This window comes from Mirounga leonina, unplaced genomic scaffold (genome assembly GCF_011800145.1).
Source record: "Mirounga leonina isolate KUSES-001 unplaced genomic scaffold, KU_Mleo_1.0 Mir_175, whole genome shotgun sequence".
Taxonomy (NCBI): Eukaryota; Metazoa; Chordata; class Mammalia; order Carnivora; family Phocidae; genus Mirounga; species Mirounga leonina.
This window is the reverse complement of record NW_023270453.1, coordinates 30,808,532-30,822,349: the sequence shown is the minus strand read 5'-3', so window position 1 is coordinate 30,822,349 and position 13,818 is coordinate 30,808,532. Positions and strand designations below refer to the sequence as shown.

The following is a 13,818-nucleotide window of genomic DNA, read 5'->3' as shown; positions in this document are numbered from 1 at the left end:
AAGTGACTCATTAAGTCAGGGAGGGACAGGGAAAATCACAGCCTCTCCTGGAATTATAAATTCCCTCCCAGGCAGCCGACTCTGCTCACCAAGCTTTAAGTACCCATCACTCCTGGCCTGGGCCAGGCTTACCAGCTGCCATGGTAGGAAGCATGCTAGACCTTTCTTCATCCATCACAAAAGACCAGTCTTCATAAAAAGTGCTGCAAATTGAAAGAGAAAGGGAAGAAGTTCTGAACAGTGATTTTCTGCATCCATTGGCCAGACAGTTCTCTTACATGGCTCCCTGGAAAATCTGTGCCTGGTCATCCCAGAGTGGCTATCCAAGGTCTCTGCCCAGCCGAAGCTTCTGGTTAATAAACAAAGGACTGAATGTATATATCCTACGACTTCCTCATCGGTCCCCTGAGCTTGAGTGTACTGAAATAGGCATGACATGTAAATGCAGTTATTTATGAAGCAGCAAAGGAGAAGGGGACAAAGAGAGGGGTGGCATCCAGTCAAGCTAGGTCTCTAAGACACAGGCAGGAAATCTGAGCTGGCCCCCTGCGGGCCATGACTGGGCTACCACAAGAGACAGTTATAGAAGGAAATGATAGAGTTCCATGGCTCCATCAACCAGAGCCTTTGTACATAATACTTGCTTGGGCTGCAGACCCCAAAGCCCAAGTTACCCCTGGAAAGGGCTGGGAAGCTAAAAGGGGCCCACGACTCTCAGTGGCAGTAGAAGGAAGGGGGTCAGCAAGGTCTACAGGGTTAGTCCAAGCTTGTCCGGCAATGATGGTATGGCCAGGGCCCTGAAGCTGGTGCCCCAGTCCAGCCCCCCAGCTCTGTATCTGAGGCTCGCTAAGCAGTAGCAAGTATCTTCAACCCCTGACTCCCCTACCAGGCTGGAGAACTCTCAATTAATGGAGTCAAAGCTCACAGCGCTAAAGCACACTCAGTGGTAAGGGACCTGCAGCAGGAGATGGGACACCCTGGCTGCGGGAGTGACTGAGTGCAAACGACGGAACAAAGGAACGCCCGCCGTCCGATAAGCTTACCCAGCGGAGTGTCAGCCTAAGCGCAAACTACACACTCGAGCTGGCTCTGCCACTTTACCTCCAATTCCCCAGACTGCGACGCTTTAAAAGTCGGAGCCAGTTTCCACGCACGTGAATGAATCTGGTTTGCCCACATCTAGTTAGTAAGTGGCTAGTGATTCGGGTAAGTTCAACTGTGAACCGTTAACAGCTGGATTCACTTCGACCTTGATACTGAGTTGTACAACTCTGAACTACTTGCAAATGATCTGCTGGAAAGAGCTTCATGAAAATTCATTGTAGGGGCGCCTGGGTGGCTCAGTCGGTGAAGCGTCTGCCTTCGGCTCAGGTCATGATCCCAGGGTCCTGGGATCGAGCCCCACGTCGGGCTCCCTGCTCAGCGGGGAGTCTGCTTCTCCCTCTCCCTCTGCTCTTCCCCTGCTTGTGCTCTCTCTCTCCCCCTCCCTCCCTCCCTCTCTCTCTGTCAAATAAATAAATAAAATCTTTAAAAAAAAAGAAGAAGAAGAAGAAGAAAACTCACTGTAAGAAACAGGAGTATGTTCTCCCCAACTAAAACTATCTAATGCTCAGGGGGGTGCACCCAGACATCCACAGCCTCGGAGCTCGGACCTAAGTGGCACACGGGTGCAGTGAGCATAGTAGTCCTGGCCCCCACACCTTCCATTTCAGTCCCACAGTCTGAGTATACAGCCGGACTCAGCCCCACAGGCACCATCAACGGGAGAACTTCAAGAGTATTTGTCAGAGCCTTCGTGCACAATCCAGAACCCCCAACAAATTGCTGGTAGACAGGTGACCATGAGCAGCACGAAAAAAACAGAAGAGGAGACAAGCTAGGGAACGCATGGCAGCATATGAAATCATGGGAACGCATCATGGCACGAATGAAATGCCAGCTTACTGAATTAAATGAGATTAATTCACTGAAATTAAACCCTCACTGTTTAGGAGCTGGGCACTGCTAATGTGGAAGCTACTCAAGGAACCCGCACAGGATTGATCACGGTCCCTGTGCACCATGAGGTGACACAAAGCAACATGTCTAGTCCACCATTCTCAGATGTAAGTAATAGCCACCAACACAGAGTCATTGTTAACATCATGAGTATAGGACAATGACAGCACTGTCACATGTTTCTGAAAGGAATGTGGCTGACAGTACTACGGTTGACACGTATGCAGTGCCCTCCTCCCACGGCTATGCGACAGCCACACGCCCCCATCTTGCTGAGCTAGGCTGTGGCCATGTGACTCGCTGGCCAATGAAATGCAGGCAGAAGTGAAGTATCTCTCTGGGCAGAAGCTTCAAAAGCCAGTGCTCAGTTCAACCACATCCCCTTGGATGTTCAACCACATTCCTACCTTGGCAATCATGGGAGCCTCTGTCAGCCTGGGACCCTGAGACAGGGAACCCCGACTCATCCATGATAGACACGTGTCCGGGAGAAGAAGTAAACGTGGCTGTCTTGAGCCACGGAGGGTTTTATGCTGTTTGTTATAGCAGCATAAACTGACCTATACTAACTGATAGACTGAGCTGTATGTTTACGATCAAGAAAAAAAAAGGAAACATCATAAAATAGTTTTTTTTCTTTTTAAATAACAATTGACTTCCCTTCCCAGCACAAAGCTTCTCTATTCCTTTCAGTCAGTTTGGGATTGATTAACCTCAAAAAAACAGAAGGAATTGGAAGGAACCCAAGACAAACACGAAACTGAGCACTAAACACCCAATTTTTACTGAGAAAGAAATTCTAGATCTGAAAGGAGCCCAAATTAAAATTTCACCAAGTGAGGAGCAGGCTGTACCCTGGGACAAAGGCTCTCTCCACATCCCACACCTAAATAAGCATGTACGGAGTACTTGCTGTATGCAGGTGCCATACTGAGCCCTTTACAAGCATTCATTCTCTCACTTATTCTCTAACCATCCGTGCCCCAAGCACAGCTGAATACACAGGGACTATAAAAGGGGAACCCGCGTGCCCTCAACAAGCAGACTGGGACACAAACCCAGGCAGTCAGATGCTGCGATTCTAGCCAGCCGGCTATGCCTCCCCCCAGAAGGCCATCCCTGGTACCTGAGCCTGCTGCGGTCGGCCAGCAGCATGTGCAGGTAGCGCTCCAGGGAGTGTTCGTTGAGGGCACAGCGCAGCCAGGCCCGGCCACGGCCCACGTCCGAGGCGATGTGGCGCAGGGAGTAGAAGCGTGGCAGCTCGTGCTTGCTGAGGACCTCCTTCACGTAGAACCAGAACACGGGCTCTGCAGGGAGAGGGACGGGCACGATGGCACTCAGCCTGGGACATGCGTCGTTTTAGAGTGACAGTCCCTAGGCATTTTTCAGGATCATAAGAGTTACTTCCTCAGCACAGAAAAGGAAGACACTGAAGAGTATAATTTCACATCTGGGTTTCTTTACTGGTCTAGATCATGAACATTTTGCTGTAATGTTTAAAGATCTTTGAAAACGTGGGGGCGCCTGGGTGGCTCAGTCAGTTCAGCGTCTGCCTTCAGCTCTGGTCATGATCCCAGAGTCCTGGGATCGAGCCCCGAGTCAGGACCCCTGCTCAGCGGGGAGTCTGCTTCTCCCTCTGCCCTCCCCCACCCTACCCCCTTCCTCCACTCATGCTCTCTCTCTCTTGCTCTATCTCAAATAAATAAATAAAATCTTTTTCAAATTTTTTTTTTTAAAGATTTTATTTATTTATTTGAGAGGGAGAGACTGAGAGAGAGAGCACATGAGAGGGGGGAGGGTCGGGAGGGTCAGAGGGAGTGCCGAGCAGGGAGCCCGATGCGGGACTTGATCCAGGGACTCCAGGATCATGACCTGAGCCGAAGGCAGTCGCTTAACCAACTGAGCCACCCAGGCGCCCTCTTTTTCAAATTTTTTTAAAAAATAAAGATCTTTGAAAACATGATTTTTTATGGCTTCCCAATGAAACATATTTTAACCATTTCTCTACCTCTGGGAACATGATATATTGCCAATCTTCCCTACATACTGCTTTGAACCTCCTTGTCCATAACTGTCCTCATTTCTAGCTCCTTAGAAAGGATTTCCATATGTCTGCGAATAGGAACAGATTTAAGGCTTTAAGGGAAAGCTTAAAAAGTTTTTTTTTATCCACAAGGTAGTTATTGGATCTCCTCACATCCCACCTTTTTCATCCACACGCACAGAGATTGTTTTCATAATTTTCATTCTAGTATAAACCTCATTTTGTGATCCACTGTCTTCACATATGCTCATCAAACCTGTTCCATGCTGCCAATAACCAGCAACACCAGCAAGCGCTGCTGTGTGCGAAGCACTAGCAAAGTACCCGCCACTGCACTCAAGACTTGACATCTGACCTCAGTCCTCATAAGCACCAAGGTCATCTCCATATCAAAGACGAGGGCAGAGGCCTGGCCAAGGCAGTAACTTGGCCCAGTGGTACGCAGTTAGTAAGCTGTAGGGCAGAATGGGACCTCGGAGCTGCCTGACTGCAAAGCACTAGCTCAGGCAGCCTTGTGTGGTGACAGACGGCTCTACCCTCTTCAAGAAGATCATGTTCACAACTGCTTAATATCCCAAGGGAGACACTGCTGAGTCTTTGCTGCCAGATGGGGATTCTAAGCCAGGAGCTCAAAAGGCTCATAGACCCCTCTGAGAGAATCTTTCAAGCTTCCTTCTAAAGAATGTAAACACACACATCTCCATAAACTGGACACCGGGTTAGCAAATTCACTCAAATAATTCAGTTCAGCTCAGTTAGCATGGACTGCATTCTTAATGGAAGCCATGGACTGGGCAAAGCTGTGGGCTACCAGGTAGACAACAAGGGTTCATCCCTAACGAAGCTTCCAGTCTAGCAGGCTGGACGACAGTGAAGAGATCAATCAAGAGAATGACCCTGGCGGCTCACTCGGTCATGCTACACTTCCGATTCCTCTCCCATCAAATAAGCCCCAAAGTACAGAAGCACCCAGAGATCCTGGGGTGACTGAAGAAAAGGGAAGGAGAGCCTGAGCACGATGGCCAGGCCATGATGACCAACCGCCATCTGCCTAATGACAACCTTCTCAAACGAGAGCAACTGTTGTTTCCTCTTCTCCTTTTCCTGTTAACAGCAACTAAATGCATACATACGTGTATCTATGGATCAAGCCGACCTCTGGGATCAGTTTAAATAAACAGTTCAGGAATGACTGGAAAAACCAACACAACAGCTCACTCAGGACTCCTTTCTGTCTCAATCCCTAAATGCCACACAAATCCCCTTCCCAAACCCAGGAGGTCAGCCCAGACCACACAAATGTGTAACGGCCTTTCTTCCACTCAGTGCTTTTCTCAGAAACCAGGACGGGGGGAATAGTGAGAGCAATATCCGGGGCCGGCAGGCCAATAACTTGTTTCAAAACATGCCAAACAACCATCTGTAGCTCTGGCATGACTCAAATCAGGTGACTCTCACCTGCATCTGGTCTTTCTGGAGAACTGCTGTGACCTCCCTCTGACCTTGAATGCACATGAAACACTTAACGTGTGTTTTCACCTTTCAATTTGCAAATTGCTTAGTGCTACAGGATCCTTCCCCAGCCTGCCAAAGTGATGCAGCGAGGGTGAGAATTACCCCAGCAGGGGTCCACTTCCACTGCCAGCATTAATGTGGTCTTTCTCAAGTGCAGCTCACCTGCCACTTAACGCTTACAGCGTCTGTAATTTAATTTGGGGCAATACACTGATCTCTTGCTGCTATGAAACCAGAGGCTCATTCCAGAAATGGGTGAGGGCTTCTGGTTCTCCAGACGCCTGAACGCCATTTGCGCACATGAACAAGAGCCTTGAAGGGGCTGTTGATGCAAACCACCTCCGGGGGTACTTGTTAACAGAGGGGGGCTAACACCACAGGCCCTCTGGCAAAGTTTCTAACAGGCTCGCTGGGCTATAAGAGATGCCTAGATACTCCGGAGGACAAAACGCCTGAGGAGGCACTCCCATCCGGGTCCCTGTGAAGCTGCCTTCAGCACCACAAACCTCTCCTCCAGCAGCGCTGGACAGGTAAGCCGGACTGGGCAATCACCTGGCCGAGTGCCACAATTGGCCTCACTCACCCCACCCTCCCTCCTGACCCTGTTTGTTATTTTGAGCGTCCTGATTTTTTTTCTGTATTAATTTGACTTTTTAAAAATATTGCATGAAAATGTTAGGTCTCCCGATTGCTGAGTTTTTTGGTGCTCCTGTAAATTCTGTGGCTGCAGTGAGGGCCTCGCTGCTCTCACCCTAGTCCCAGCCCTGGACCACAGGGCTCTCCCCACAACTTCTACTGAGCCACTAGAGGGGAGACCTTGGCTCCCTCAAGAACTGAAGTCAGCAAACAATAGTCTAAGGGCCAAGCTTGGCCCATGACTTGTCTTTGTAAGTGAAGTTTTATTGGAAGAGTCATGCCCCTTTGTATACAGACTGCCTGTGGCTGGTTTCCTATTACAGAGTCATCACTGGGAAGTTGCTACAGATACCTATGGCCCACAGAGCCCAAAATACTTACTATCTGATCCCTTAAGGAGGAAGTTTGCCATCTACTGTCCTAGAAGTAGGAGCTCTGATAATCACATAAACCTGGAGCCACAGGGCCCTTTTCCTCCCTTTCCTGTAGAGTACGCCCACCTGGGAAAGACACCCACCCAGACAGAAGCAGAGCTGAGACAGACCGATGTGGGGGATGCGGAGCCCCTAAATCCAGTTCACCCTCCGGTTTTCTTAGTTACTTAAGTTAGTAAGTGCCCTTTGTTTGCTGAAGTCTAAGTGACTTGCTGTCACCTGTGACCAGAAGACTGATGCAGTGTGATAGGGTGCATTCCTCAGTCATCTGACAGTTATAGAGGAGGGGCAACACTCCAGGCACTAAGCAGTGCCTCCGTGCATCCAAGTGGCAAATGCATCCCACAGAAAGAAATAAAAACAAGACAGCATTGCTCAACGAGAAACAGAAAACCCAACTACAAGGAGCTAGGCTTCTTGTAAACAAAGAAAGGCTTCTTTTTCTCACAGACTTAGTCTGGAGGTAGACAGCTGGTTCAAAGCCACTGTCAAGGGCAGAATCTCCAACCTCTTGACTTTCACCCCCCTGTCCCAGAGGACTGCCACGACCCTGGGTATCATAGCCACAATCAAGAAGAAAGAGGACAAGATAAAACCAGCTCTATCACCCCTTTTTTTCAGGCAAGGGTAAGTAATCCCAGAAAACCAAGAGGAAGAGAGATATAAAATGTCACGATGGGCTTAATCACTCATGATCTATTACTTAGAGGACATCCTGCAGCCCCGAGCAAAATCAAGGTTCTGTTAAGCCAAAGAAGAAACGGGGAATGGATTTTAAGTAAAAACTAACAGAATCACCCATCCATGCTATCAACGATTCCAGGAACAAAAGGCCATCAAGTGCTCCCTTATTCCAGCCTCAGACTTAGGGGAGCACAAGTGCCCCCCAAATCCCAGTCACATCCTAATCTGGATAAGCCTGACTACAAGACACAAATGGATCAGCAAAGCAGAGTTCCCAAGAAGGGGCTGTAGCTTCGTCACCCGGCCTTCTCCCAACCAGCCACAGGACTGCCTCCTGAAACCAGAAGACAGGAAGTGTGGTTTAATAAAGACTTGTAAAAAGTCTGTAAACTTGACACTTTTTTTGCTTTCTAAAAATTGTGGTAAAATATACATAATAAAATTTACCATTCTAACCATTTTTCAGTGCATAATTCAGTAGCATTAATTACATTCATAATGTTGTGCAACCATCACCACCACCCATTTCTAGAACTTTTCCATCATCCCAAACAGAAACTCCATACCCAGGAAACGATAACTCCCCCATTCTCCCCTTCTCCCCAGCCCCCAGGGGCCTCTATCCCATTTTCTGTCTCTGTGAATTTGACTATTCTAGATACTTCATATAAGTCGAATCGTACAATATGGGACCTTTTTATCTGGCCACTTTCACTTAGCAGAATGTTTTCAAGGATCATCCATGTCCTAGTATTTATCAGTACTTCATTTCTTTCTATGGCTGAATAATATCCTACTGTGTGTATATACCACATTTTGTTCATCCATTCATCTGTCAATAGACATTTGGGTTTTTCCATCTTTTGGCTCTTGTGAATAATGCTTCTAGGAACATTCACATACAAGTGTGTTTGAGTCCCTGCTTTCAGTTCTTTTAGGTCTGTATTTAGGAGTGGAATTGCTGGATCAGACAGTAATTCTAGGTTTACCTTTTTGAGGAACCACCAAACTCCTGTCAATGGTGGTTATGCCATTTTACATCGATACTTTTTTTTTGAGGTAGGATTGCCTTTATTTCTCTGCAATTAAAATTAACTCTGCTATTAAATTCCCTTTCAGTTAGAAAAAAACTTAAACTTGCCAATTAAAGGTAACTTAGCCCCTTCCAGGTTTAATTTTTTAATTGTGGTAAATTTCACTTAACATAAAATCCACCATTTTAAAGTTTATAATTCAGGGGCACCTGGGTGGCTCAGTCGGTTAAGCGTCTGCCTTCGGCTCAGGTCATGATCCCAGGGTCTGGGATCGAGCCCCGCGTCAGGCTCCCTGCTCAGCGGGGAGTCTGCTTCTCCCTCTCCCTCTCCCCCTACTTGTGTTCCCTCTCTCACTGTATCTCTCTGTCAAATAAATAAAATCTTAAAAAAAAATTTTATAATTCAGAACTTCGTAGATTTTTTTTAATAAAGATTTTATTTATTTGACAGAGAGAGACACATCGAGAGAAGGAACACAAGCAGGGAGAGTGGGAGAGGGAGAAGCAGGCTCCCCGCGGAGCAGGGAGCCCGATGCAGGGCTCGATCCCAGGACCCTGGGATCATGACCTGAGCCGAAGGCAGACGCTTAACGACTGAGCCACCCAGGCACCCCAGAACTTGGTAGATTTTTAAAGAATGAATAAATGCACAATAATCTGAGATACTGGATGACTTTTGAAGGCTCCAGTCTATTTAAATCTAAAAACAAAACATCTCTGCTGATTCCACAGAACAGGTGCCAATTATCTTGGTGGAGGTAGGTGGAGATCAGGAAAACAAAAGCAGCCAAGGAGGATAAAGTGCCACTCACTGCCGATCCATGGCCTGGTTCCTCCTCCACCTCTGGCCTTGCACCCCTGCCACTCTCTGCCTCACTCGCCCTGCTCCAGCCTGCTCCTCCAACACGCCAAGCATGCTCCACGTGAGCACCTGCCCAGCCATGAACAGAAACCACACCAGGAGAGCACTGAAGGAACCGAACACAGGGCATCTGTTACAAAGACTCTGGCCAAGCTACAAAGCCCAACAGGACATAATGAGGCCACCCAGAGATTACCAATGTCAGAAAGCCAATCCATCCCTGATGCCAGAGGAACAGAGGAAGAGGTAATGTCAAGAGTGTAAAAACTAACTGAAAGGGGATTTAATAGCAGAGTTAATTTCAGTTGCAGAGAAATAAAGGCAATTCCATCTCTACTCAAAAAAAAAAAAAGTATCACTGTAAAACGGTACAGTCACTGTTGACAATAGTTTAGTGGTTCCTCAAAAAGGTAAACACAGAATTAGCATAAGATCCAGCAATTCCACTCCTAAATACAGACTCACCGGGCAACAGCCAGCCTGTGGCAGGGGCACCAAGGAGAACAGTGAAACAAGAAGACCGTGGCCTGAACTGCAGGCCACGTGGGACGTCCACGGACCACAGAGGAAGCACAGCACTGCTAGACATGCCCCCTGGAGCTGGGAGGAAATGCTCCAGCCTCCCTCCTCCTCCCACCTTCCTCTGGCCAAGCAGGAAGACAGTGGGCAAGGGAGCCTGGGAAACAGTCTGCAGGCAAGGGCAGAGAATAAATTTGAGAGCAGAGGCAAGTGACTCTAAGCTTTTCCACTTGCTGAATAGCACAGGATTCCTCCCCCAGGTAACAGTATGGCTACTTCCCTCCTTCCCTGAGGTCTCTATTCAAAAGGCCCATAAAGACGGTCTCTGACCACTCTGCAGAAGAGTGAACCCCCACCCCACTGCTCATCGAAATCTCTCTTCTTCCTGAACCCCTAGACGCTTCCCAGCCTGCCCTGCAGCAGCCAGGTGACTCACAGTCTCCACCAACCCAGGTGCCTTTAGCGGGCCTGCCTCGCTCATTTCTGTCATCTGCCTGGCCCCTGTGGGCACCTGAAGTTGGAGTCCTGAGCTCTAACAACTCAACATAGCACACTTGGCATTCACCAGTGGTCTACAAGAGTCTACAGCGCCTCCTTTATTATAAAGTGGGAACCTTCTCTAGTGCCAAACAAAGGACTTCAGAAGCTGTGTCTTGTTTCCTTTTAGGGATGTACCCCATCCTCTGCTGAAGACTCATTTTCAGGCTGACAGGAACTAAGCAAAGGACCCATGAATCCAACAGACCAGATAATTATGGACTAAAAACTGACAACTCTGAGGCCAAATTTACTAGTTTTAATTTACTAGACCTTAGGATCAAACACCTTTAAAACAGCCAGAAGTCATCCTTGGCCAAGAGGCAACAGTCTGGCTATATGAGATCCTAAAATGCTGGGACAGTTTGTTGCCCCTTAGTAAGTAGCCACTGGTCCAAGCCCTCGGCCACCCCAGCTGTCAAGGACCCTCCCCAGAACCCTGCGGACATCCCCATAATCTAGGAACTCACAGATTAACACCTAGCCCAAGGGGGATAGCACTCTGGCTCTGACCCTCTCCCTAAGACCAGCAGTTCCCAACCAGCTGTTAAACATTCTTATCACCACCCCTGGATAGAGCTGTCTTTTCTTTGAATCTTCCACCAACATCCTTCCAAGGTCTCTAGTACCAGAACTAGCTGATTTGCAAGTTCATGAATACGACAGAGAAACACAAAGAGGGAACTGAAAGCCATACAAGGATGGGAGGGTGGGGGAGTGGACTTCCCCTCTCAAGCAAAAGGATGGGCCCAGGCTTCTCCTGGCACATGAAGCTTCCTCCAAAAATACTTTTCTACAGAAATGAAATTGTTACCCAAAGTGACCCAATGAAGCAAAATATAAATTCTGCTTTGAGTTAAATGCAATCAACCGTTTTCAAAAATCCCCAATGAGGATCAAGGAAGTCAGTTTCTCTAATTTTACAGTTGGGTGTGTATTAATACCACCTGCTTTCAGCTGAGTGTAAAGAAGACGGACAGACAGCAGAGGGTGGGGTCTGGCTTCCTGGGACAAGGAGCAGCATGTCCTCAAGTCTGGGTCCTGGAGTGATTATTCTGAATGTCCTTTTTGGTGGCCAGGCACCTTGCAATACACTGGAGCTACAAGGAAGAGCGAGAATAAACCCAGTCCTTGACCATGACCCCATCAAGAGAGACAGTCAAGAAAGTAGGAAGTGCCATAAATCCATTTGATGAGAGAAGGACTCAGGACTAGTGCGGGCTGGGGGGTTGGGGGGTAGAAAGGAGACACCTAGAGAAGGAACACAGGCCAGTTGAACTGGGTGAGGAGCTCATGAATGACTTTTGGGGGGTGAAATCTGAAATTTCAAGAGAGAAGAGATCAAAACCACAATGAGATACCACTTCACAATTGAATGGCTAGTATCAAAAAATAAATACATGATAACAACAAGTGTTGGCGAGGATGTGGAGAACTTGGAACCCTCGTGCGCTGCTGGTGGGGACGTACAATGGTGCAGCCGCTACAGAAAGTGAAACATGGAATTACCATCTGATCCAGCAATTCCACTTCTGGGTACTTATCCAAAAGAACTGAAAGAAGGAATTCAATATTTCTACGCCTGTGTTCATGGCACATTATAGCAGTCAATAAATGAATGCAACCCAGGTGTCCATCCACAGACGAGGAAATAAAGCCGTGTGTGGGTGTGTGTACACACAATGAAATACCATTCAGTCTTAAAAATGAAAGAAATTCTGATGTACTACAAATGCATGAAGCTTGAAGACATTATGGCAAAGGAAATAAGCCTTAGGTATGTGGAGTATAAGTAAGCCTGACTTATGTGAAGTACTTAAACAAGGCAAACCATAGAGACTGAAAGTAGAATGGCCCAGGTGCCAGGGGCTGAGGGGAGGGAGAATGAGGAGGCAGTGTTTAATGTGGATGGACTTTCAACACAGGGAGATGGATGGTGGGGATGGTCGTCCAATGTGTACCCTTAAAGTGGTTAAAATGGTCATTTTTACGTTATGTATACTTTGCCACAATTTCAAAGAGAGAAAAGAAGTTTGAGTAGTTAGTGTCTGAACGAGGGCTGGGGAGGAAGGAGGGCAGCGGAAGGGTAAGAACAAAGAACACTTCCAGACTTGACAGCTTCAGGACTGTAGAAACCAGGCACGCTGTTCAACATTTAGGATTTAACCACCTAAACTGCTCCCTGAGCAATGAAAAGACAGGGGTACTAAAAACCTTCTCCCCCAGCATGTCTAGCATTAACACTTTAGTTGCTGACTTATGAAGAGGTCCCAGGGGTTCCCCAGGCAGGGGGTGTGGCAGGAGGGGAACTCAGAGGACCCGGGTCATGATTTATTTATCAACTGGACATAAGCATTGCAATGTCTTACCTGCCAGTTGCCTGTTACCCCTGGGTGTGGGGTAGGGTTTAGAGGAAGAGCAGAGACAGACAAAGCTGGTAGGGGACAGACCATGGAAGCCGTGTCAAGGAGTGTGTCCCCTGTCTCAACTCCAAAGAGAACCATGACAGAGCTTTAAGGAGCGGGCAGGAACAGGCTGGTCACTGAAGAAGCCCCCACCCCAGACTGGCATGATGTGCAGAGTGGATTGGGGAGGATGGAGATGGAAGGCAGAAGGACAAAACAGGGCAGAGGGGAAGGACAAGGAGGCTGCGAGGAAGCCCGAGGGCTGTCCAGGAAAGCTGGATGAAGGGCAGAGCCATTCGCTAAGCAAGGATTACAGGAGCAAACAGGGCTGGTGAGGAGGATTCAGTCTTGGAACTGTGACGAGTCTGCGGTACATCCAGATAGAGACACATAAGAGGAAGGGCCCCAGGGAGTGATGTGGGCTGCAGGTAGAACTTCAAGTAATCAACACATGGAGAGCAATTTTCACTTAGGAATTCAGACAGTAGGTGTATGTACAGAAGCGAGAGGCAACAAAAGAATCTGAAGATGAATGATAGTTAATATCTGAGGGTGTAGAAATGATACACAAGAAGAATGAACAAAGAAACAGCAAGTATGCCAGGAGGTTGTAGCCACCAGAAGAGGGGGGAAACAGTGTTTCAACGTCAGAGGGTCCTTGGTGCCAAGGGCTGCTGAACAGACAAGGAAGATAGACTTAAATTTTACAGGACAGACAGCTCAATTAACAGCAGGTGTGTCTCTGGTATGTTCTGAACCAAGCCTATGACCTCGTAATGGACTGCCAACAATTCACCTCATGATGCTCCATTAGTCATTAACAAGAACATCAAGTCACCAGGTTTGGTCATGAAATGGCACTGCTGCGGTCTGAACGTGTCCCTCCAAAATTCCTATCTTAAAATCCTAACCCCTAAAGATGATGGTATTAGGAGGTGGGGCCTTTCAGAGGACCCTTAGGTCACGAAGGTGGAATCGGATTATGTCCTTATGAAAGCGGCTCCAGAGGGATCCCTTGCTCCTTCCACCATGTGAGGACACAGTGAGAAGGCACTGGCTATGGAACAGGAAAAGGGTCCTCACTCAACCACATTGGTGCCTTGATCTTGGACTTCCCAGCCTCCAGAAACGTAATAAACTGCTGCTGGGGG

The 13,818-nt window shown here is 47.9% G+C and overlaps 1 protein-coding gene across 1 annotated transcript in view; it reads right to left on the bottom strand.

Moving 5' to 3' along the window:
* Nucleotides 1–13,818, bottom strand: part of SNX29 (sorting nexin 29) — a 497,051-nt gene that overhangs the window by 448,279 nt on the left and 34,954 nt on the right. The window contains exons 4-5 of the mRNA XM_035022295.1: nt 3,125–3,305; nt 133–203 (exon numbers count right to left, since the gene is read on the bottom strand). Of these exons, the coding sequence (XP_034878186.1) occupies nt 133–203; nt 3,125–3,305 (252 nt within the window). The remainder of the gene's footprint in view (nt 1–132; nt 204–3,124; nt 3,306–13,818) is intronic.